Source organism: Carassius gibelio, chromosome A2 (assembly GCF_023724105.1).
Source record: "Carassius gibelio isolate Cgi1373 ecotype wild population from Czech Republic chromosome A2, carGib1.2-hapl.c, whole genome shotgun sequence".
Taxonomy (NCBI): domain Eukaryota; kingdom Metazoa; phylum Chordata; class Actinopteri; order Cypriniformes; family Cyprinidae; genus Carassius; species Carassius gibelio.
The window spans coordinates 28,704,688-28,731,832 of NC_068372.1; the positions used below are offsets into that span (position 1 = coordinate 28,704,688).

Consider the following 27,145-nt stretch of genomic DNA (forward strand, 5'->3'; position numbering starts at 1 on the left):
CGCAACATCATTGACAAAAAGAAAACCGTCTTTAAGGCGTGAACTGATTTGTATGTGTTGCACAAGCTCAAAAGCATGTTATTTTTAAACAGAAATTGCCCCCCCCCTTTCTTTTTCCAGATTTAATAACAATTTGTTTACTTGGCCTCCTATCTTTTCATATCTGACTTTTCTTTCTTTCAGAGAAGAATGTATTAAGTATTGTGTTAGTCATTTACAGTGCACAGGAACACCAGCTTTCAAGCTCTAAACAGGACAACTGCATCATAAAATGTGTCTATATGACTCATGTGCTATGTTGTAAATCTTCTGAAGTCACATGATAGCGCTGTGCAAGTTATTCACTGAAAATTGCTCTCGTTCAGAGTTCATGAGAAATAGTGTTGTGCGAAAGGTCAATTTAAAATGACCTTGATCTTATGAATTTTTTTTTTTCAAAGAATCAGTTGAATCACCTTGCAAATTGGATGACTGGAAGACTGATTTTAAGAGTCAAGAATTAAAGACAGAATTTGACTGATTACAAGCTCAAATTTCAGTCTGTTCCCCACACACAGCTAACATATGAGTTGAGTTGACTAGAGTACAAGAGTCAAATCAAACTTTTGCAAGCCAGAAAGCCTCAGTTCATTCATTGTAATTTGCATAACCCTTTAGTGTTCCACAAAAGAAATAAAGTCATACGGGTTTGGAATGACTTGAGGAGTAAACAATGAAAAAAATATTCCAGAAATGTTTTACAATGAATAAAATAACATTCAACATTAATCATTTACAATATCACCAGGGACACGTGGAACACAGGAACGTAAATGGGGTCATTTTTGATTTCATGTAGATTGTTAGCATGCACAAAAGTATGAATACACACACACACACACACACACAGTGGGTACAGAAAGTATTCAGACCCCCTTAAATTTTTCACTCTGTTATATTGCAGCCATTTGCTAAAATCATTTAAGTTCATTTTTTCCCTCAATGTACACACAGCACCCCATATTGACATAAAAACACAGAATTGTTGACATTTTCGCAGATTTATATATATATATATATATATATATATATATATATATATATATATATATATATATATATATATATATATATATATAAAAACCTGAAATATCACGTGGTCCTAAGTATTGAGACCCTTTGCTGTGACACTCATATATTTAACTCAGGTGCTATCCATTTCTTCTGATCCTTGAGATGTTTCTACACCTTCATTTGAGTCCAGCTGTGTTTGATTATACTGATTGGACTTGATTAGGAAAGCCACACACCTGTCTACATAAGACCTTACAGCTCACAGCACATGTCAGAGGTCAAAGGAACTGCCTGAAGAGCTCAGAGACAGAATTGTGGCAAGGCACAGATCTTGTCAAGGTTACAAAAAAATTCTGCTGCACTTAAAGTTCCTAAGAGCACAGTGGCCTCAATAATCCTTAAATGGAAGACGTTTGGGATGACCAGAACCCTTCCTAGAGCTGAGCTATTGGGGGAGAAGAGCCTTGGTGAGAGAGGTAAAGAAGAACCCAAAGATCACGGTTGCTGAGCTCCAGAGATGCAGTCGGGAGGTGGGAGAAACTTGTAGAAAGTCAGCATCACTGCAGCCCTCCACCAGACGGGGCTTTATGGCAGAGTGACCCAACGGAAGCCTCTCCTCAGTGAAAGACACATGAAAGCCCCCATGGAGTTTGCTAAAAAAACACCTGAAGGATTCTCTGGTCTGATGAGACCAAGATAGAACTTTTTGGCCTTCATTTTTAAGCGGTATGTGTGTAGAAAACCAGGCACTGCTCATCACCCGTCCAATACAGTCCCAACAGTGAAGCATCATGCTGTGGGGGTGTTTTTCAGCTGCAGGGACAGGGCGACTGGTTGCAATCGAGCGAAAGATGAATGTGGCCAAGTACAGACATATCCTGGACCAAAACCTTCTCCAGAGTGCTCAGGACCTCAGACTGGGCCGAAGGTTCGCCTTCCATCAAGACACTGACCCTAAGAACACAGCTAAAACAACGAAGGAGTGGCTTCACAACAACTCCGTGACTGTTCTTGAACGGCCCAGCCAGAGCCCTGACTCAAACCCAATTGAGCATCTCTGGAGAGATCTGAAAATCACTGTCCACCAACGTTTACCATCCAACCTGACAGAACTGGAGAGGATCTGCAAGGAGGAATGGCAGAGGTTCTCCAAATCCAGGTGTGAAAAACTTGTTGCATCTTTCCCAAAAAGTCTCATGGCAGCATTAGATCAAAAGGGTGCTTCTACTAAATACTGAGCAAAGGGTCTGAATACTTATGACCAGTGTTTGGAATAACAGCGTTTATAAGAACGACATTAGGTAACGACGTTATTTTTTCAGTAACGCGGTAATGTAACTAATTACTTTCCCCGTCGTTACAACGCCGTTAACGTTACTGAACGTTAGGTGCGGTGCGTTACTATGCATTGATTTAATAAACTTTGCAATCCGAACGCACCCCTGGCTCACACAGCGAGTGAGCAGGTGGGTTAATAACGAGATAAGCGATTATGATTGGCTAAGGCAGAGTCAGGTGTTTCATGGTAGCCAATCAGAGCCAGTATTTTTACACACATGCCAGCACATGCGCCAGCGGCGTCAAACACACACACACACACACACACACACACACACACCAGCTACACAGAGATTCACTGCAGCAGCAGCAGAAATGGCAAATCAGGAGCAATCCGATGAAAAGCTGGCATTTTCACGGTGGAGATATAAGCACTACTTCAAATTCATTGTGTTCAAAGGCAAGAACGTGTATGTAATGTGTACTTTTAATGTGTGACACACGCATCTACAAAGCTAGTGGCCAAAAACATTTTTCTTACAAAGATAATACTTGAAGTGCAGGATAAAACTCTTGCTGTCTGTTGACGTGCAATAAATATTGAAAGTTATGTACGAACACCTGTCTGTTCTCATTTCAATTGACTTGTGAAAACTGCAAAAAAAAAAAAAAAAAAAGTACAAATTCTCTGACATATAGCAACTGTTTTTTTTTTTTTTTTTTTTTTTTTTTTTTACAGTAACGCAAATAGTTACTTTCCCTGGTAACGAGTTACTTTTATCATAGAGTAATTCAGTTACTAACTCAGTTACTTTTTGGAACAAGTAGTGAGTAACTATAACTAATTACTTTTTTAAAGTAACGTTCCCAACAGTGCTTATGACCATGTGATATTTCAGTTTTTCTTTTTTTAATAAAAATGTGCAAAAGTGTCAACAATTCTGTGTTTTTCTGTCAATACTCTACACAGTAAAAAATGATGACCGATACACTCACTATTTGGTGGAGTCTGACAGCTGGTACTCTCGGCGTCTGTCGTAGGCTTCTTGAATGCCTGGATCTGTCCACAGCATCTTAATGGCATTAACGTAGGGCTGTTCGAATGACGACACTTTCTCAATGTCCACATCCTTCACCAGCATGGCATTTGCCTGCAGCCCAGAGCAGATGAACAGTTTAAGGCAAAACTAATGGAGAAAACTTGATAATATCTAACATACTTTTAATAAAAATCTTCCTAAAAATGTAGAGGAGTTTGTTTCTTCATGGGAACTGATTTGGAGAAATTTAGCATTCCATCATTTGCGCCCCAATGGATGCTCTGCAGTGAATAGGTACCGTCAGAATGAGAGTCCAAACAGCTGATTAAAACATCACAATAATCCACATCACTCCCATCCATCAGGCCATCACTTCACAATCTTGTGAAGGAAGAAATTGCGTTCTTGTGAGAAACAAGACCATCAAGACATTTTCAACTTCGAACTGTTGCTTTCAGCTAAAAAATGAGTGCATAATCCATAATAATGCTTCCCCCAGTGAAAAAGTCCATCCCCTGTGTTCCTCTCACATAAAAAAAAAAACACCTACATAATTGTTTTTTTTTTTATTAATCCTAATCTGTGCAGATTTCTCTCCTGATACTGAAGAGACAACCTTTTCCACTGAAAAAAAGCTATATTATGGATAAAGGAGGTATTTTAGTCAAAAGCAATGATTTGAAGTTAAAAAAAAACATTGATGGATTTGTTTCTTACAAACACGCAGCTTTTCACTTCACAAGTCATTAAATGATTAACTGGAGTGGTGTGGATTATTTTGATGTTTTTATCAGCTGGACTCTCATTCTGACGGCACCCATTCATTGCAGAGCATCCATTGGTCAGCAAGTGATGTTATGCTACATTTGTAATATCTCAATAACAAAGGCTTCAACTTCCTGTATGATTTAGGTGTGAAACATGACCCCAGACATGTTTTCATCAGTTTCAACCTGTCTAACTTTAAATCCTCAACATGAATCATTCTCACCTTGTTCTGCTCATACTTGAAGCCGATTTTCAGAGTCTCAGTGGCACGGATCATGGACTGCATGGAGGTGAAGATGTTCTGGTACACCAGTTTGGTGAATCCGCGTTTGTCCTCGTCTGTGTATCCGGTGCCATGGATGATACGCATCTGTTTGATGAATGTACTCTTGCCGCTCTCACCCGTGCCTAGAGCAGAGGGAAAGGTCAGAGGTCAGGTTTCTTGATCTACGTTCAAGACCATCGGTACAGCATCCTTCATTCATAATCCTCTGTTCACATGTGGGAGCAAATCAGGACACTTGGAAATGATTTAATTAAACAACAAAAACCCATTCAATTGAGGGAAAAGTGCCACTTCTAATTAATGAAACAAATACGTGCTTGTGAGATGTTAGCTGCAGATCCATTTTCAAACAGAAAAAAGGCATGGCTCACTTCAGTGTAAGTTTATGGGATTTATTTTACTTGTTTAATTTTTGACCAGCACACTTCTTGGTTCATTTTATGCTCTGTGTAAAATCAGCATTTCCCAAATGGGGTCTGCGAATCCTTGTGGGTTCAAAGAGGAGCTGGATGGGGCAAAACAATAAACCAAAATGAAAACAGAAATCACAATATAATTAAGAGAGTCTCAATTCACAGTAAATGCTTTATCTTTTGACGCAATATGAGTTTAGCATGCATTTTGGTACTGCAATGTGAACTAGGTAGACTATTCACACATTTCCATAATTATACCAATATTTAGCCAAAATAAAAAGCATGAGGGTTTGAATGACTGAAAATGAAAAATTAAATAAACAAATATTGGTAAATTGTAGTGTAAAATTAATTGCTTATAATTATAAAATATTATTTTTTTATTTGACAGTTCAACTGTTATTTACAACAGTAATATTTTTTAAATATTTATATTAAATATTTAACCAAGCAATTTAACTATTAACTAACTTTAGTGAACCATGAATATGCAAATATGTTGTTACATCACTGAAATATCAATTTACAGTTTCAGGGGGAACTTTATATATTCAACATTTAAGAGGTTCAAATGACAAAATACTTTTGGAACCTCTGGGCTTCATTAATTCAAGCATTTTAATAATAATAAAAAAACAACATTCTATACAATGTTGACTGTCTTTGAAGCCTAGTGTTCAGGCTGAACTTCAAAAGGGTTCATATGATCTGTCACACATGAACTCGCCCACACACACACACACACACACGCAGCCTGCCCTCATACAGAAACACAGACTGAAGTCAACATGAAATGACGCTCACATTTGAATTCTGCAACAGGGTATTCAATGAGAAAAGAGGCAGCAAGTCCTTTAAAATAGCATGAATCACTTCAAAGAGCACAATAAAGTAGACTGTAATAGATTGACTGTTCCCATCTACTCTCCTAAAAATAAAGTACTTTTTTTGGCATCTACGCTTCTATGAGGAACCTTCAACGTCCAAACCACCTTTTTATTCCTTTACGGCTCTTTACGGAGAAAAAGAGATTGTTTGGATTTTTTAAATGTTCTTCACACTAAGAAAAAAAAAATGGTAAGAACTGCTCTCTGAAAGTTTCTTTGTGGAACCAAAAATGGCTTTTCTGTGGTATCGCTATGAGTGTAAAGCAGCTTCTCTCAAACTGTAGCCACAATAGAAGGAGGTGAAACTCTTCAAGCTGGTTTTCTAAAGAGCAACGAGGTGTTGGACACACAAACCTATTGAGTGACACCAACAATATCAAAAGTTTTTTAGTTTTTTTTGAAACTACAAACCTTTCAAACAAAACATCCCCTCTCACAATTAAAAGCTCTTTCTCCGTCCCTCTCTCGTTACATAACACTCCTGTTTTGCTTCTCAGTTCAGCTGAGTGAGGATGTCAAAGGAAGACCGCTTTTTCAGAATGAGAGGAGTCCTTCACCCCCTCTGTGACTGCAGGAAGTGAACCGATCAGCGACGGGGCACGAGCCTATCTGTACAAGTTTTTGGAAAAATGTTGAGGCTGCGAGGAAGGTAAATGTGGTTAAAGAGTTAAGCTGCTTGGAGCAATAACAACACTACTTGCAGCACAGTATCTGCTAGATTTTTCTACGACTTCTTGTCCACAAGCACCACTACCGAAGGTTTTTCCAAACATTTTCTCTATCTGCAACTTGAGTTTTCACAATATTTTGCAACCCCAACTACCAAACTCCCTATATGAAGCATTTTTTCACACCCATTTGCTTTTTACATTCCACGAATGAGGGGAGACCCTTGAGCAGGGCACTGATCCGAGGCGCTGCAGCAAAAATGGCCTCCCACTGCTCAAGGTGTGTGTGTGTGTGTGTTCACTACTCACTGCCGTGTGTGTGTTCACTTGAATGAGTGTAATGCAGAGCATCACTTTCACTTAATCTTACAAAAGAGCAACAAACATTCTTTAAACAAAAAGGCTGCATTTATTGTGCAGGATCAACCTATTACAAGCTAAAATTTTCTTGTTCTGATATTTGTGGCTTTTTAGCGGGGGTGGGGGGGGGTTATGAATTATGGATGTTGACTAAAATTGTTTTATTCTAATTAACTGGTGCCATTAAATGGCAATTATATATACACTTAGTAAAATGTAACATCTTTTTGTCTAAAGTTAAACATTTTAATTCTTACAATTTCAAAAAGTACAGAATTATAGAAAAATCATTGTTTCATGACACACGTTTAAGAAACAGATCTGTGCATTAGGCTTTTGCAGTGTAAACGGAAACAAATGGCAATTTTATTTTGCATATTAAAAACACTTAAATAGGTGATTATAATAGAGAAAAGGTTTTTTGATAAAAGAAAACATTATAGTGCAGTTACTGCCCCTATAAAAATGTGCATATGCATTTATTGCATATCTCTCTGCAGATATCAAGTACCAAATAGAAAACTATAGAAATAAGTCTTATTGATCTTTAAGGAGAAACAAAATTAATGTTATTTTTCTCTTTTCTCTCAGTGTTTTCATGCATTAAACACACTGACTGTGTATCAGGTCCAAAATGGAAACACATTAAGACGTGATGCATTACACAACTGAGGTGGCAACACCCAAAGTTTAACCAAGAGAGAAGATAAAAGAGTGTACTTTGCTGTTCCAAAGCAAAACGAAGAGGTCAACCCGAGCTGGTTTTTAATGGGTCAGTGCTGATTTTGTTATGTTAAGGCTGAATCTCTGGAGAGTCGATGAGCTTCAAGTTTCACAGGACAAACTGTGTTTCCTTTAAATATTAAACAGATGCAAATCCAACTGCATCAAATTACAGTATATGTGCATCGATCAAAACTCATGTGCAACCCGCAAAACAAGGGGTGTCAATATGTTCAACCGAGCAACACACCACAATGTTTCTTTCTTCGGATCTTTGTTGCTCTCACAACCATGAAATGTCCTGAACGCTGAGAGCATCTGAAAAGGGGATTTTCCCGATCACAAAAAACATCTTATTCAAATATAGGTATGCATTAAGGCCAAGAGACTCCTGGCTTATTATAGGATGTTCATCAAAACAAACCCCAGAGCCTATTAGGGGAAGAGACAGATGAGATTGGGCTCTAATGACCCATGATTCATTTCAGGTAGCAGGGAATTTTCTAGAAATGTCTGATGTTGAATAGATCTGTTGTAGCTCTGAAAAGTATCTAATGAGTATGTGATCATCTCTGAACGTCTCAGCCCTGTCCAACAACCCCCAAAAGACAGATAAATAAATCCAAACTTGCTTCTCCAAGACAGTAATGAGATTAAATGGAGACTTTTGTTGAAGTCTCCTGCTTCTACGATGTTTAACTTATGAAAAGAGACCCCAGGAAACTCACATGTGCCTTCTCTAGAGTTTCAGAAGAGATCTCAATGTCTCAAACTGTGCTCAGATATGCCAAAATACCAAGGACTCCAATTAAAGCTTCCATCTACATTATTACAAATCAATAACAGTCTCATTCAGTTACATTCTATCACTGAGATCCATTGATATCTCAAATCTGTCAAAACAATAGGTAAAGATAAAAGGCAAGTCCTCATTCAGCACACACCTTTAACCCAAAAAAGACTCATGTTCACAATGCTTTCAACTGAAATGGGAAATCTTAAAGACAAACATCCGGCACTGCTTCACAAACTCTTCTATACCTCTAAGAATGTGTGAATAAAAGGCTGATAACAAACAATTGCAATGCTTCAAAGGAAAAACAATCTGCATTCAAAGTGCCAGTCATTTGGTTGCTATAGTAACAATGCCACCCCTTAGTGTGCCGTAGTTCAGTTTCGGTCACAGAAATGCTGGATCTCTCGTGAAGGAGTTGTTACAGAAGGAAGAATCAGAAAAATCACTTGCTACAGTATACTGTGAAATTTGAAATCACATTTCAGTTTTTTAGTAAATCAGTTGGGTACCTGCCTGAAAAAAAGTTCTTGTAGTTATCTGAGCCACTCCTTTGGCAATCTATTTGTTTAAAAATTTAGTTTTAAATTGCAAAAAAAAAAAAAAAAAAAAAAAAAACACTATTATGTGCCAAGCCATGGGAACCAAACCGAACTGAGAGGTACGTATTGAACCATGATAGATAGATAGATAGATAGATAGATAGATAGATATAGGCTTTGATCTATTTGACACGGACTAATCGTTGATTTGAAGTGTGGTGATTTTAGACATGACCTCAGGACATCATGACACTGAACGTCCTGTACTTCTGTCGCTTGCAGCGCTGTTTTTGTTCACATCAAATCAAATATGCAGTTTCCTCCGAACAGGCTCTAAACGCACTCATTCATTCATGAAGCAAGTGGATCCTCCTCCAAACCCTTCCCAGACGTGCCGAGGAAAAGAAACAGAATAATTTAAAACATCTGATTTATTTCTCGTGACCCTGTCACAAGATTATATCCCCCCCCCACCCAACATACACTCCACCCTTCCAGCAGCCGGCAGCTGTTATCTCCGTCCTCTCACTCTGCTTTGTGTACAAGGACAGACAGACGCTCCTCTTAAATCAGTCATTTAGCTCCTCTGAACAGCCGGCCCTCCTCCTCATCCTGTATTAGGCATATTCATAACTCAAATGTTTCTCTATGCTATTTTTTGAAGCAACCTAGAAATAAGGGGGCAGCTATTATAGTCTCCAGCCGGTACGGTGCAGGCCTGCGGTCATGCTTCGGCTTCTGCTCCCTTACTAAACCAAACACCGGACTGGACAACCGGCTCTGTTGGAGGAGAACTAGGGAGGGAACGAGTATGTTTGTACCTTTTATTGGGGGAATGAAAAGCACCGCTAAAACAGAGCAAAAAAATGTATAAATAAATAAAAAAAAAACATCAATACAAGCAGATACATGACTTATCAGGTGACTTAATTTTGTAAATTCACTCACTCCATTGATAGTGAATGGTGAAAAAGCGCTAAAAAACTAGTTCATATAACTTGTATGGCTTCAGAAGACTAGAGGTTTACTACACATCTCGTCAATGGACGAGAATACTAACAATGTTAAGTTCCAAAACAATGACTCAGTCTGGATCAGCTGACTCTAGACAAAACTAGATAGCATAAACCATCACTCCCACTAGAATAAAAGCGGCCTACACTGGAAGCACATAGAGCACTGCATTACACTGCACATTTGGTTTTCTCAAATTAATAATTTTTTTTCTGTATGACCAAAATTAATTATTTAATATTTACAATTATATCTTGTGAACCTGTGACACAGAAGACTACACAATTCAGCTTTAAATGTCACAGGAATACATTTAATTTATAAAACACAGTTGTTTTAAATTGTAATATTTCACAGTACTACTGTTTTTCTGTATTTGATCAAATAAATGTAGCCTTGGCAAGAAAACAAATCAATACAAACAATCAAAGACATTACTGACCACTAACTTCTGCATGTTAGTACACATAATATATAGAGTTGTTCCGATTCCGATACTAGTATCGGAAATATCTCCGATACCACAACAAATTCTGGCATCGGCATCGGCGAGTACATAAACCCATATACCGATCCGATACCATTTTCTTAAAAAATACCTAGTTATGACCGCAAGCTTTGCCTAACTGCTGCACGGTTCTTCTTCGCTGCTCAAAATGCATTGAAAACACAGGAAGTTGTGCTGTGTTGCCACAAGCAACCCCTGTTTAGAGCAGCGAAGAAGAAATGAAAACGCGTTAGCAGCCCTGATCTATATATGACTGGATCACTCATCACATTCTAAACTGCCAAAAGACAGTGAAGCCGCTTCTATATTATAGATCAGTGGTTAGCAGTATGTCTCTGTAGTACCGGTAGTTACAGACTCTCAAGTATATTCAGTACCGGCAGCTGCGTTCAGTCGCTTCCGTGTAAGTCAAAGCGCAGGGCTCCAGACAGTAGCCGAATATATACTAGTGTCTGTGAATATTAAACTGCAAAATACTATTTAAATATTACTCCCGCAAAATCTACATCTCTGTGGGTGACTGGCACAGATGCGCGAGAGCTCGCTGTTTTGTAGTCTCTGCTGTGTGTCATGAGGACACGAACGCATAAACCGTCACTTCATGAGAATTTACCGTTTCATTTGAGAATACTGTCATATCATAAACACAGACACTCAAAGATCTTCATGGCAGCCCATTAAAATAAATGTTTGGTTTACATGAGTAAATTGACAATATATAAAGCTACTGTTGTAGCCTACAGTAATAATAATACGTCTCTATAATAATAATAATTATGCCTAGATGGTTGCTTGTTTTTTACTTGTTTTGTTGTAAAGAGATTATCTGATTAATAGATCTTTTTTTATATTCCTAGACTTATTTGTTGCAGTTTTTTTATACAGTTATATTGTAAAACTTAAATACCTTTTTTAGTTTGCGGTGTTAGATTTTTGGCTGCATTTGAAGTTCTTTTTTGCATATGAAAATAAATAATACTGTCAAATTCATGTTAGATAATAAAAATACTGTAATAAATACAGTAGTTCACCATGTATTTGTTCATGTTTTATTGAGGGATCTGTCTGAAGCACACCATAAAAAGAATTCTAGCAATTTACACAGGGCTAGTAGTATATACAGCTGTATATACAGATACACACCCAGGTATCGGATCAGTACTCGGTATCGGCCGATACCCTGAGCCCAGGTATCGGAATCGGTATCGGGAAGAGAAAAAGGGTATCGGAACATCTCTAATAATATATTCAGTAGCGAATATATGAATTTTAGTTTGTTGCTCAGTAACATGTCATTGTTTGGATCTCAAAACTCTGACACTGACACAAACAATGTTCACCCAATAAATCATGCAAAACTAGATCCACAAACCACTTCTCAGCCAATTCTCAGGTCCAATAATTACTCCAAGAACAGTGGAAACAGGAGAGCAGTTTGGGATGTAGGATATGGCGGCACCTCGGGCTACCGCCCAGCACGATTGGCCTGTATAACACCAGAGACGCTGGCAGCAGTTGAGTGCGCGAGCCAGAAAAGTCACTCTAATCTAGGCTACAACTGTCTCTAAAGTCCTGCAGGAGTCTCATTCAGAGAACGGCCTGAAACTGTGTGGCTATGTGTGTGTGGGGGGGGGGGGGGGGGGGCAACAAATCACACTGCGAGCACCTTGTGGGTGGACAGAGCCGAGAAACTGTTGTTGCCATAGCGACAGGCCAAATCCCCCCCCCCCCCCGCTGCAAACCACCACGTCAATCCCCCGAGTGTACGTATAAAACAAATGCACTTGCATCTTATCACCTCACTGCAGTCAAGCGAGGACTTGATGCTGGGAAGAGGAGGAGATATTTGGTAAAAAAACAAAAAAAACCACTCCAAACTTGGGGTCAAACAGCAAAGGCGGCTCAGTTTTAATAAAGCATTTCAGCAGAATGAAGCACACAACAGGCTGCACCCACTTCCACTGCACTCCCTCCTCCATACGTAACACTAACCCTACGGTCAGCGCAGGTTTGAATCACTGCAGACACCCAGACCGTGAGGGGGAAGTGACACGGCTGCTCCTGGAAAGCATGCAAATCTAACCAGTAGGCCATTTGCAGCGAGTCGTAACCGCAGTGAAGTGTTTGAGATGTGTGTATCAGATAAACAGCAGCCACAGAATTTGCATGGGCGGTAGAGATTACCTTCTGAGGTTTACATGATTCAAGAAGGAAGTGCTTGGTTATTTTATTTGACTATGTGAAATCGAATTGCACAAGGTGCAGCAAACTTTCAGCAAAAGACCAACAAGTCTCATAGCTTGACTTATAAATGTGGATTTAAAATGGATCTAATTCTGCAGAGATGTGATATTAAATGTCACATGACGGCAACAGTTCAGCCAACTAAACACTTCAAGTATGTCTTTTTAAAACAAAAAATCCCATTGGATCAAAACTCAAGAAATATTTTTTCTTTTTTCTTATTGTTGATTTATTACCAATATTAAGTTATCCAGCAGGCTAACATAGAACATAATAATAAAGCCCAAATCTGGATCCTTCTGAAGGATCACATGACACTGAAGTCTTACCCTTGCTGGAATAAATTCTGTTTTTAAATATTCAAATAGAAAACAGTTATTTTAAACTGTAACAATATTTCAAAAAAAGTTTTTACCGTATGTTTTTGATCAAGCAAATGCAGCAATGGTGAGCCTAAGCAATGTCTTAAAAGGCATACAAATAATAATAATAATAATATTATATATATATATATAGAAACATGAATTCTATTTAATAATAGAATTAATGTATTAATCAGTAATTGAGATTCATCTGCTCCACCTGCACAATGAGATACCAGTTTTACATATTTAAGGTATAAAGATTAAAAGCATTACCTACAAACTAGATGGCCATAGACTGTTTTAGTTCCTTTCAATACTACCATTTATTTACAGTGGTTTGCAACAATTACTTTTTTGGTTGCAAAAACTACACTTTTAATGTGTGGTATAGCACTAAATAATATTAAATACAGAGGTAATGTAACAGGGACCATAACAGACGTATGCTATTTTACTAATAGAAACGAGACATTTAAAAACCCTCCAAACTTCAACATGCTTCTAACACTTGATTACCTGCTTCATGAACAGAGAGACGGCAAACTAACAAGTACAAACAACCATCTCTAGAATCACATGACCACCGTCAAACTCCATAACAAAACAAAAATCAAGGAGTGCAAAACAAAAGACAAATAATATCTGAACAAAATGTTAGTATGTTATGTGGACGTACTGTCCACAAAAATGTCTCTTTTTAAAAGGTTATTAGTTGAACCAAAGACTATTTTACTGGCCTTAAAAAGTCCTCATTTTGGAGCCGTCTGTCATATTTCAGAAGTATTCGGTCCCTCACACTAGTTGCCTTATGATTGCTAGTTATAGCAGCCGTCTGGATGGAATGTAATGTAAATGAATGGCTACTTGTAGACTGGTAGAGTCGCCTACTGTTCCTTCTGTGTTCTTTGTAAGTGACTGAGGAAAATGCTGAAAACCAGGGACACTCCATGCCTCAATGCTACTACAGCAAAACAGGAAATGCTGCAGGGACAGAGCCAATAAAAATTCAAGAAGTCTTTCATTTCTACAAAGACGATGAACAGTAACTGTCAAAAACAAAACAATGATTCGGCGCTTCATTCTTCTAGATGACAATGTGAAAGCATTATCAACACGAAATGTGGTTAAAAAAATAAATGCCTGTCTGCACTAGTTAAAACTGTTCTGGGTGCTGGTCTAGCTGATGGAACGACAAAACTAAGATGTTTGGCTTACCTGTATACATATCTAAGTCAATCTAATCAAGACTTATTCAACTAATTAAAGACTAATTTACTTAAGAATCTACATTTCAAAAGTCTTATTTTCAGAGAATTTAGAGATCTGTAGGCTAAAAAAAAAAAAAAATCCAATGGGGTCAGAATTTTTTATTTTTAGGGAAAACAAGTTGATTTTTCCAACCCCGCTGGCCAATAGTTTCTGAACTTTAGTTGTTTGGTTTTGTTATTTAAAATGTCATGTTTACTTGAAAACAAGACAAAAATACTGAAGCAAAAGATATTTTCCATGCACCAACATTCAAAGCTGGAGAGCAGTATCTAAAACACAACACATGCTAGTAACCAGCAGGATTTTGCAACATTCAGAATTGCTTCCTTTCAGCTCATTAGCTGAATTTAAATTGATTTGAACTTGAACTGCCCACAACACACAGGAAGTTAAATTAGAATGACAGGAAGAGAACTTTACTGAACTGTAGTAATTCAAAGAAACTGAACAGGTAATGCATTCTCAGAAAACAAAGTGTTCTTAAACTATGGAACAGCAAAGTGAATTGATTAAATATGATCAAATATCATAAAACATATAAATTAATATTTTATAGGTGATATTTGAATCCATCAAACTTTTTAAACTTTTTTTTTCAACCCAATATTTTAATCAAGCCAAAATTGTTACATAATTCCGTTGAATTTCAAATCATTTTAATCCTACATGTATTCAAATTCAAATTAAATTTTGCATCCTGTTTTCTACCTCGATACAAAATCAGAAATTGATCTAGAAAAGCAGTTCTCAATTCAGTTCTGAATGAAGCACAGCCCTGGGAACCAGATGGTTATAGGCCTCGCCATCAAACCTGTAGACAAACACCAAGTATCCTTCAAATAACACCAGCAATAAGCCAATGCCTAACAAAGAAGCAAATCATTTCAAGTTCCAACTCTGCATTGTTTGGGATGTGAGCATGTACAGTATACAGTTGAGCATCTGCGATTACGTGTCAGCATACTATTAACTGAAAGCTTGCTAGCAATGAGATGGCAAGGATACTGCCTGTATTCCACATCTATGTGCTAAAAGCTCCCACTCTCTCATCTGTTCCTTCCCTTTAGTGGGCTTGTGTTTCTTTGGCCTACTTTGAGAGGAAATTGATCCATTAAATGTGTCAAGGATAAGAAAAGGAAATGCATGTATGCATACAACATGGCTGACAGGAAAGACCATTTGAGGTTTGCGGTGTATAATTAGATACTCAGTCACCATACAAAGTCATATTTTTTGGCCACCCAATATCTGTTTTTCATATAATGCGGCTGAGCTTAAGCAGAAGAAAAATTATGAAACGAAAGGGAGCAATAAAGAATGACATGTGTGTGCCATCCATCCCTGCAGGTCTCTGTGGTGTTGCTGGAGAAAGGCCCCGGTTCTATAAATACTACCACAGGGGGAGCAGCGGACGAACTGAGACAACCTCCTTGAAGAATTTCATCAGGGGTAACGGAGAATATGTCTATAAATATATGCATGTCATTGAAAATTAGACTCTTTTCAAAGAAATCTCACTGTTAGGCAGGTTTGGGATGAAAATATTCACAATTTGTTCTGAGCATGGTAAAGGCAAGGCACCATAGCCTGCATTGCTTCGCTCTCACTAAGCTCTCCTCCGAGAGCACCTGGCCCTGTTTGGTTCTAAACGCCGTGTGTGGCAGCATGAGCATTCTGACAACGGCACTCTCTACAGGCTGGTTAGGATGGGGGCTGCTTATGTAAGAGTAACAGCAGGGACTCATGGCCAATTAAAATCCAGCCTCATTAAAGAGTAGATCACGTTAGGGACACTTCAGGATTCCACTGTCATGCAAAACTCTGAACAACCTTGAAGGACAGACAGGCGAGTGATCGGATCTAGGGCAAATTCGGTGTGGGTGCAATTGAGAACTTTTACAATAATATCCGAAAATATCTGTATAAATGTGAACCAAAAAAAAATGTAAAAAAATTCAGTCGACACCTACAGTTACTCCATATGATAATACAAATACTGGAATAATAATGCAAGGCAAGGAATTGCTGAAACTGTGCCAAAGCGTATGTCAACTGAAGTTCCTTTTTCCTGATGTCAAACAAACAAAATACTTCCTAAAACTTAAAAACATGTAATTAAACCTACAACAGCTGACCACAACAATACAACCCGGCATCCACTATCATAGTCAAAAAGCCATTTGTCAGATTTCAGCATTCTCAATATTTATAAACAACTATTACAAACCATGTTCATGATGTCACTGTTGTCCACGAATGTCAGCATTTATAAAAAAAAAAAAAAAAAAAAAACGTCTTCAGAAACTTCAATTCCCAGTGTTTACATTGTGTACACTGCTTTGTTAGAGTTTCTGGAATTTCAGAATTTGAACTGACATAGTAAATGGCAAAAACAATTGATATTAATTACAATTAATTGTAATTTAATGAAATGTATTAATTCAAAGAATGTAATTCTTAAAAATGAAATATGTTTCGTCAAGACAAACTTTGAATGTTGACTTGACAGCCTTATTTAAAATAAAAATTCAAAAGGCCTGATGTTTGAAAGTTTTAGAAACCTTATAGACAGATTTGTGGACTAAGGTGGATAAACACCTAATATAGTAGGATAGTTGGCTCAGAAATGTAAATTCTGTCATTTTACTCACCAAACATTGAACTCATTCATTTAAAAAAGAAAGTCGTACAAATTTTGAAAAACATGAGGGTGATTAAATGATGGTAGAATTTACATTTGGGTGAACAGTACTTTTTATTTTCTAAAATTCCTGTTGAAGCTCTTGGAATTCAATACATTCCGGTTCCTGTCATTTCAGTTTAAATGTGTGTTTTGGTCAATTCAAATTCACACTTATGAATTGAAAAGGAGCCGGTTGTTCAATCTGAAATGTAATCAATCAGCTTAATGGGAGGCTAAATATTGAAATATTGTATTAATGTGGACAGAGGGCTGAGACAGTCAAACAGACTAAACCAGCTGATAGAAACATCATAATGCCACAATGCATTTAGCTACAGCATAAAGGTGAATCTTGGGGATTTTTATTGAGGTTCCTAGCTCCTGGTAGTGATAAGGAGAAAAATCATCTCAATGGCTGGCACTAACATCCAGCAAAGAACCACTGCTCTCTAAGAAGAGAAAGCAGACGGTTCTGTGATAAAATCAACTCTCCTAACATGGACCGGGGTGACAGGAAGCAACCCCTTCAGCTCTAGATGGGCCTGTCACAGCCGCTTTTCACAGAGGCACAGTCATGACTGCACTGCCTTATTTGATCATGACTGATATCACAGCATGTTCATATATCCATTATGCACTACAACGGCGGGTCGCAATCAAACAAAAGCCCTGCGTAGACACCTGATGCGCGCGCCTGCCAAGAGTTTCGTCACCTGCTAGGTGATAGTCCAAAGAGCAAATCCTCTTGTTTGCACTGGCTGTGGAAATCACCGTAAAGCCTTGCTTGGGAGGGAATTGAAAAAGGGACAGCTCAATTGTTGCTTTGAAAACAAGGTAGGGCTTAGTTAAAGGATTGCTAATGAAAAAGAACCAGACAAATGTGTCCTATGAGCACTACAATTGAAAGTGAAAGTGTGTAGAAGCCAAGGCCCTTACTGATGAAACATGACGTGGCAGTCAGAAGCAAAGTTTAATCTTCAGTAGGGCAGCCAGGAACAAAGCACTTCAAAATAACAGCTGCCAATGCTAACATGCAGTCAACACTGCAAACTCACACCAAATCACCAGGCAGTTTTTGGTGCATAAAAAAAAGAAATCAAATCGACAATGTTGCCTTGGAAATAGATATGTCCAAAAAATTATATCAATGTATTTGTCTAAATTATACCGGTTTCATGGTATATGACGATTTATATATATTTTTTTTTCATGCATGACCGGGTGTAAACCCCATTTTCTACTGAGAGAGGAAATAGTCTACTGCAGTAGTCTGACCTAGAATGCCTATTTTATACTGTCATTATGAGTGAATATTGTAGAGAAATTCCACCCTAAATAGGGACAAAACACCCATTAATACATGTTAACCAGGAGTCACTCATTTATAATCGTGACATCGTCAGGTAAAATCAACATGCATGTACAGCAGATGCATGTTGAGCGGTGGTTTTGGCCATATTACTTTTTTGTGTCATGCAGTGCACTGTCTGCGCCGGAGTTACAAACAAACAAACAAAAAACGCATAATATTAACAGATGAATTATGCTCATATTTATAATTCCAAACAGTTAGTAAGCAGCAGGTGCTTGAAAACGTCCTTCTGTGTCTCATCACGTTCTACTTGTTCTACAGCTTAATTTTCGGAACTTTCATGCTAAGAAACACATACAGCTGTGTCCTCGCCACAATGCAACAGTGAAAAGAGACCCCTCTCAGACGTGTTCCGAACATTATCTAAACAACTTAAACAATACAGAATTAAAGTTAAAAAAGTCAAACCTAAAACAGAAGTAAAAATAAAACTAAACAGAATAAATAAATAAAACAATAATAAAGACAAAAGCACATAAAAAAAAAATCATCAACAGCTCACCTCAAACCATTACTAGTTAAGTTAAGGACCAGAATCACTTCTACAATACTGTCCATTCCAATATAGGACACTTAATTTTGGTGGGCAAAGAAATTCTGGCTTTAATCTGTTTTGACCAAGTACAGACAGTGACACGGCCTAGTGCGCTTGGCCCTTCCATAACCTGATAAGGGCTTCAGGGCAGACCAGTGGCAACACAGACCGAATGGACAGTGGGAAAGGGTGGAGCAGCCAGCTCAGTGAAGTGAGCGACTGGCAGGAAGTCATGGCCCTGTCAAACAAAGCCGGATAAAAGCTTCGAGAAGCTGGATAAAACTAACACTTTACCATTTCAAACACCCATATGATAGCAATATATTCAATAATTGACAATCCATTCAATCTATTACAACATACTTGTCAATGCATTAAAAGTTGCATGGGTGAAAGCATCTCTGTGGTTCACAGAACACACTGTAAACAATATGATTATATCATCAGGAGAAAATTTCCATAACTGGAAGCATGTATGAGATTAGAGCTGAAACAACGAATCGATTTAATCGATTAAAATCGATTACTAAAATAGTTGTCAACTAATTTAGTAATCGATTCGTCGCTAAATAAATTTTATTTGCCATAAGCGGCTCATTTCGTGCATACTTCAAATCTGCGGTGACCAAAGTGTGGCAGTAATGAGCCACCGGAGGTTTTACTCAGCCAGTACAGCAGGTGAAGAAGCGAATAGCCAATAGCTGGCCTCGTTTTATGTCACGTGCTTCTCTGCAGCATTCAGTGGGAAGTGGGAGTACTTTACTTTGAGCCTTTAAAATGAAGAGTAACCTGTAAACTCTGCACTACTGAACTGTTTAAGGGGCCGTTCACATAATCGTGTCTTTTGCGTGCTCAAGTTCGTTATTTCCTATGTAGGCGCGCAGTATGCACTCTCATAATGGAAGCGACGCGGTCGCGACACGCACGCGGTGCGATGCGCCCGTTTTTCCAGGCGCGTCCACACCGCATCCATTTATCCTTTGCTGAAATTTCCGGGTCTTCATGGAGAGGGCAGGTCATGGAGAGAGCACGTCATGGTTGCTTAGCAAAGGCAGACGCCTCAGGGGCGCTTCTGCCCGAGCGCTTTGGAAAGAAGGAGAAAGCGGCGCCACTAGCGTTTTCCACGCGTTTTTAGGTGCGATATGTGAACGGCCCCTAAGAATTTTATTTGTGCAGATTCTCCAGTACAAGGTTGTTTGCAAATGTTTAGTCGTAAAAGCTGATAACATTGCTTTTTAACAGTTAACATTTAAAGCTTTACAAACATGTTATGTGATCAGTTTGTCGTTTACCAGTTCATAATTCAGACTTGCAGCCTAATTATGACTGAATGAGAGAGGTAAATGTTTGAGTATATTTAAAATGCACTTCTTTACTAAGTATTCACTGCTCTTTTTCACACAGCAGGTTTTTTGTGTGTGTCCCATTTTTTTTTTCTGGACAACCTTCTGATGGATTTTACTTTAAATTGTGAGTTCCATTCAGGTTTCATGCCATTGGCACTTTTTTTCGAAGGATTGTTTACAATTTCACAGCATAAGCTATAAAGCTTTTTCCCAGTAAATAATAAAATACAATGCACTGCAATTTTATTCTGTTTTATCCTTATACTTCGTGAAAATATGTTCTCAAAGATTCCTTAAGCTTTGTTTGGGATGTTAAACTACTTTAGGAGCTCTAAGGACTGCCATGGTGAAAACAATATTTGAAATCTCCTTGTGAATTTTGCTAGAGTATGGATCAGTGTTTTGATTGCAGAAGAGTTCGACAAAGGATTACTAACATAATAAAACAACTCCAGGTATATTTTTGATGAGGATATGACAATGCAAAATGGTTAAAATCTCTTAAAAATCTATGCTGAATGATAAAGACCCTTTATTAATAATTTACTTGGGGAAAAAATTGAAAAAACTAAAATATAAGTACATAAACCGATTAATCGATTAATCGTAAAAATAATCGACAGATTAATCGATTATCAAAATAATCGTAAGTTGCAGCCCTATATGAGATTACACAGTGGTAAAGATCTCAAACTTGGTTCCCATATGACAGCAAGGTGCATCATATTTTTGAATGATTCTTGATTACATAATTAGGAATCTCTGAAGTTTCTTAAATGAGCAATCATGCTTAATTTTAATGGTTACTCTACTAAGTAGTGCATATACATAGATGTTTTGTTGCTATACCAAACTTTTGAATGAGAATTTCTGAGGAGATCCGAGAAGCTAAACAACACAGACTAACCTCTTAATAAACTCAATACAAACCTTTAAGATGCATGGATTGCAGGAAAATGGATTAGCATATTTTGGATTAGCATTTCCAAATGTATTTATTAAAAACAGAAGTCCTTGAGCATGGCATCATATCCTGTTTCCCATGTTCTTTGTGGGGCTAACTAACCTTTACAGTCAATTAAATCTCCAGAAGCAGGACTGAGCTGCTGTACTAGTAAGTTTGGTTAAAGGCCAAAAACACAAGACTATTTTGTTTTCAGAGGTCATACAGAAAATATGAGGCTTCTCTGTACATTTAGAAGAGACCGTAGATGGTTTGCACTCTGAAAAACTAGACAAAGTCTTTAACAAAAAGAATCAGTCATTTTATTAGAGAATAAATTATATTCTCTGTACATTTGAAATGATTTAATATCTCACATTGTGAATGACATAACATATCCAGATTTCTGTTCAAAGGGTCACAGCTACATAAAAAATCTGAGCTCTCAAACAATACACAGCACATTACTTGAGCGCTAGCCATAGACAGGAAGGAATTCATAAACTTTAATTTAAAATAACAAGGCATTTTTTTGCAATGACATTAAAACAATTCATTATTGTTTTGAACCAGTCACCTCTGATGAGGAAATCAGCAATTACTATGTTTGTTCTGTTAATTTAAAACAATGCACCCAGTACTCTTGCTTTTCAATTTGCAGCCCACTGAAAGTAGGACACTGTCCTCCCAGTATGTTTCAGTGTGAATATGTGCAATGAAAGTCAATCGAAAATAGGACAAATACTACATTTAACTGAATTCAACAGTGAATCTGCATTACTTGTAACCCAAGCTAGCTTTAAAGCTAAAAAGTGATGATAAAACAGGCATTGGAGTTACAAACTTGAATCAGATTTAAAACAGCCCTGACACTGCATTCATTAGTTCATGAATTCACTGGGAATCGAACCTATGACCTCAGTGTTGTTAGCGCCATGTTCTACTGTTGGAGTACAGGTAGATTACAGGTTTGATTCCCAGGGAATGTATTAACTAAGACAAATGTTAAATAAATATTTTTTGCATTCAGTGCAGCTTTGGATAAAAGCATCTGACAAATACATAAATGTATAGAAATTTTTTATTTAAAGGGGGGGTGAAATGCTATTTCATGCATACTGAGTTTTTTACACTGTTAAAGAGTTGGATTCCCATGCTAAACATGGACAAAGTTTCAAAAATTAAGTTGTACGTTTGAAGGAGTATTTTTGTTCCAAAAAAAACTCTTCCGGTTTGTCACAAGTTTCGGAAAGTTTTTTTCGAGTATGGCTCTGTATGACGTTAGATGGAGCGGAATTTCCTTATATGGCTCCTAAGGGCGCGTCTGCCGGAAGAGCGCGCGCTCCCGTATAGCAAAGCACTGAGAGGCTGAGCACAGCCTGATCAGAGCGAGAGCGTCGCGAAATGTCACAAAAGAAGTGTGTTTTTGGTTGCCAGGGCAAGACAACCCTGCACAGATTACCAAAAGAGAGACAGCATTAAGGGACCAGTGGATGGAGTTTATTTTTACAGAGCATCAACGGAGTTGTGCAAGTGTTTTTGTTTGTTCCCTGCATTTCGGATTTGCACAACGTTTATTTCTTAAGGATAATGCAGTCCCAACGAAAAAGGGTCACGATCTTGTGTTGGAACCGCAGGCGGTGAGTAAAACTGCTTCACATATCTCTGTGTTGTTAACTTAGCTATCAGCGCATAAGCACATCAAGTAAACAACATGCGATGTTGTCATCAAACTGCACTTTCCACATGTACAGCTTAAAAAAAAAAAAAAAAAAAGACGACATAAAGTGGAACTTAGTCATTTTCCAAAACCGCTAAGCAAATATATAAAGTTTCAGTACATACCACATAGCATACCGCCTTTGCCGATGCTGCTCTTGTTAAATTTCAGCCTCTGGATCTGTGTCAAAGCTTCCACATGCTCTCAACTCAAAAGCCTACTGGCGCTCGTGATTCTTTAGCTCCGCCCACACGTCACGCCTCTAGGCGCTCGTGTTTTTCCGGGAAAAATCGGTACAGACTATCTTTCTCTTATAAATATAATAAAAATAAAGACTTTTTGGAGTTATGAAGGATGCAGTACTACTCTATAGGTACTCAAGATTAACAGGATATTGAGTGAAAACGAGCATTTCACCCCCCCTTTAACTTTCAAAAGCGCAGCTACCATATGGATTTTATATACTTAAATATACTAAACATTAACATATTATTCTGCTAAATACAAAAGAATTAGTACCGGGCCATATAGCATAAAATAATAATAATAATAATGAATAAAAATAATACATATAAAAAGGGTGTATATATATATGTATATATATATATATATATATATATATATATATATACATACATATATATATATATATATATATATACACCCTTTTTCAATCAAATAAACCAATATTTTGATTAAAGAGCTGCTGTAGTCAATTAAATGCACAATATTAAATTAAGTATGCTAAGACATACTAAACAGTGGCATGGCATGTGCTGCATATTAATTTTCACTAAATTAACAGAATGATATATGAACCAAAATATCACATAGGCAGCAATATTTACCATCAAACATTTTAGCACATGAATATCGCCACATAGAGACAATGCTCTCGTACATCCAAACCATAAGACAAGATCGCAGAATTTATGGCCAAAAATCATTGCATATACATTGTTAATATATCTGAAATATCACCCAGCCCTACTAATAGCCATATTTTGTCAAAGCTTAACTATCTACAGAGTGAGATGCTGGTTAACACAAAGCAGCTATGGTATCAACAATGGAGCAAATATGTGTTAAAGCCTATTAAGGTCTTGGCTAATCCAGACTAACCAAGACTTATCCAGCGCTAGGCTGACAGTTTTAACTTATTTAGGATGGGCCATTAATAGGATGACTGAGCACCAACAAGCTGCTTTTTAATTCTTTCTTTGGTGGCACAGGGATAGCGAAAGGGAGAGAACTTTTACTTATTAATTTTCTCATAGCGGTAAAGGTCAATCTTGTGTATTTTCACAGAGGTCACAGATCCACATAGGAGCAACTGTGTCCTTAGGATCTTTCACTGTTACAGAAATGCTCTGGTTTCAATCCAGAGATCAAGAACGCTTATGCAAAGCTCAGATTGCGTTGGCAAGCTTTGGTGGTGAAAACTTAAAATGAAAGGTAAAATAATCTTCCATACAGGTTCACCAAGTTTAAGTCAATTGACCCTTCCTTACACTCCGTTCCCAGCTTCACAGAACATCCCAGAGACCTCTTGGAAATTTCTCTGAACATCTTCAGTAAAACATGGTCATGAATGATACATTAACTTAATTTAAAAACCAAATAAATGGAACAGATATCTTTGGTTTAAGTTTCTGCCCCTATAGAGGTGTATCTTCAGAAAAGAGCAAAAACATTTTACTGAAAGGAATTCTTATCAAGTTCTTTTCAATATGATGTTCTTTAAAGCTTCTCGGAGTTGGCAACCAAAACCAAGGTGGCCAGAGTTTATCGAGTTTCACTTGGACGTTATCTCAGCGTGATTTCACCAAAACTCACACTTCTGTCCATCTCTCCCTATCGGTCTTTGCCATCAGCTCATTTTTTCATCCTACTGTACTGTCCATTTTTAATACAAGCAGCTCAATTTGTGGTTTCAAGCGGAAAAACAGTCCTGACTAATAGGAAGTGAATGAAGGCTGTCCGTGTCAGATATCACTGCTTACTAATTTACTGAGTCATAGACAGCACAGCAACCAAACTTCACAGCTTGATAAAGCATCCAATTCTCCTTCCTTGGGAGTAACCAGAGTCCAGTGTGCAGAGCAATCACGCCCTCACAAGGCAATAACTGTCCACCATTTTGAGATAATTCAACCCAGGAATAATTGGTAAAAGTGCAGAGACGTCCCAGATTTGACAGGTGGCACAGGCTGACATAGCAATGCTCCCAAGATGAATTTGTTGATTGATGCTTCGTAATCAAAGATGATACTTAAAATACTTTTTATTTTTCTCATTAACTTGTCAAGATTATCAAAGGAAAAATCATCTGCACCAACTAAAAAGCATTGATACTTCCTTTACTAAAGAAATAAACGCTCAACTCACAAACCTCAGCTGATTTACCTACGATTTGAATACTGTAATCCAAGAGGATTCATACAGTTAAACAAACCACTGTCGTTTACATTGCACTTAATGACACTTTGCAAAGCAACTCAGCTTTACATTGACGTTATTGTCATTCTCCATTGCTCATTTTCACACATTCCTCTCTAACTTAGCTCTATCAAACTGCATGCAACATGCATTATCATACATCAGACCACTGGTCAAAAACTGATAGCCAGCATACCACCATTTCGCTTTAAAGCAGACCTCTGGTATACACTTACATGTACATGCATATACACCAAACAATGAGCATGCTGAGATTTGTGTCCTGTTGCATGCCAGGCCCTGTCCAGTATTCGGCCCGCATATGCTAACGCGCTAACGCCTTAGCATATTCGCTAACGTTGATAGCCTGTATACTATTCACTTGCATACAAAAAATTATTACGATAATAAAAAATGATCATTAACCGCAAACACCTCAAACCTACTTTAGAAAACCGCCACCGCGATAAAACGGAGGTGGCGTGTTTAATACCACGACTCACCGCTGAAAACCACAGCGAAACCTGTCGACTAACTGTGTGTGTGTGTGTGTTTGTGAGTTTAACGACGGTTCTCGTACCTAGCAGGAGCAGCTTCAACTCCCGTCTCGCGTCGCGTTTGTCCCGACGCAGTTGCCTTTCGATTTCGGCGTTGATTCGTTTCGACTCCTTGGCCTCTTCGCTCAGGCAGCAGGCCATCATCGACTCTAAAGTCATCCCCACGGCTTTACTATACACAGCCCGGCCTCGTTTGGGCTTCAGAAACGCGAAAAATAAAAAAATAAATATATATCACTCGGTTCGAGTGACCGATGGGAAGAAAGCGGGTAAAAAAATGAAATAATCCCCCAATCCTTCTCCTCTTGAGGAAAAATATTAAGAAGAAGAAATAAGAGGAGATGATCTGAAGGGGGTTAGAGAGTGAGAGTGGGGGAGGGGCCGAGGGGGCCTCGCGCGCGGCGTTCAGTCTTCCCGCGGTGAGCGCGAGCTTCTACCCCGCGTGCGGTGTTCGACAAAATAACGGAGGCAAGAGATGAAGAAAAAACCGGGAGGATGAGGAAGGGAGAGCAGCGTCGACGACAACGACGGCGAGGAGGAGGTCCAGGAGCCTTATCTCGCAAATTATTGAAAAATCCAGGGCAAACTATCCTCGCGTACGTGCGACACTCCCACAACAGATCCGCGGCGGCTCACCAGCAACACGGGTCCCGTTGAAAACGGGACAGATCGCACAGTCGCGACATCCACTTAACCTATGTCCCCCTTCTCCACCCCTTCAAATGAAGGAAAAACAGATCCCCCCTCAGGAAAGGAAGAATAGCTGTCCGATCGGGTGGATGAAGCGTTACTGCCTCACAACCAGCAACTGAACAATGTCAAAAACATTCCCTTTTGTGTCGTTTTATAACACGGGAGCGCTCAGTCACAACACTCGTAGAAAAATACAATTCCTGGAAGGGGGAAAAGCCAGTTGTCTTTAAAAATTGATAAATGTTATGCCACTTTTTTTTTTTTTTTTTTTGCAGATGACAGCAGCGTCTCCTCCTACATCAGCGGACGGAGCTGCGTGCGCGCACACTAGAGTGGTTCCACACGGCCACGGATGATTGACAGGGAGACAAGTCGGGAGCAAGCGAGAGAAGGCGGGAGCTGTGCAAGCTCGAGTTCTGGAGGCGGATAACCAGGAACTGTCAAGTTTGGTCGACGGCACAATCACTGCCGGGGTGTGTCGCTCATTCTCAGGGAACAGTGTGCACTGACACAGCGCTATTACTTCCACATAAATCTCGCGTTATAGAACACATTTCTGCATAAATCATGGATGGTTCGCACTTCAGATTAGATAAATATACTTTTTTAATGATGCCAAACGGGAAATTGTCAATACGATTTA

General features: G+C 38.3%; 1 protein-coding gene across 1 annotated transcript in view; it reads right to left on the reverse strand.

Moving 5' to 3' along the window:
• The window catches only part of LOC127937615 (guanine nucleotide-binding protein G(q) subunit alpha), a 39,033-nt gene extending 12,291 nt beyond the window's left edge, over positions 1–26,742 (reverse strand). The window contains exons 1-3 of the mRNA XM_052534292.1: positions 25,833–26,742; positions 4,363–4,547; positions 3,328–3,482 (exon numbers count right to left, since the gene is read on the reverse strand). Coding sequence (XP_052390252.1) covers positions 3,328–3,482; positions 4,363–4,547; positions 25,833–25,968 — 476 coding nt within the window. The 5' untranslated portion in view covers positions 25,969–26,742. The remainder of the gene's footprint in view (positions 1–3,327; positions 3,483–4,362; positions 4,548–25,832) is intronic.
• Positions 26,743–27,145: the final 403 nt, after the last annotated feature.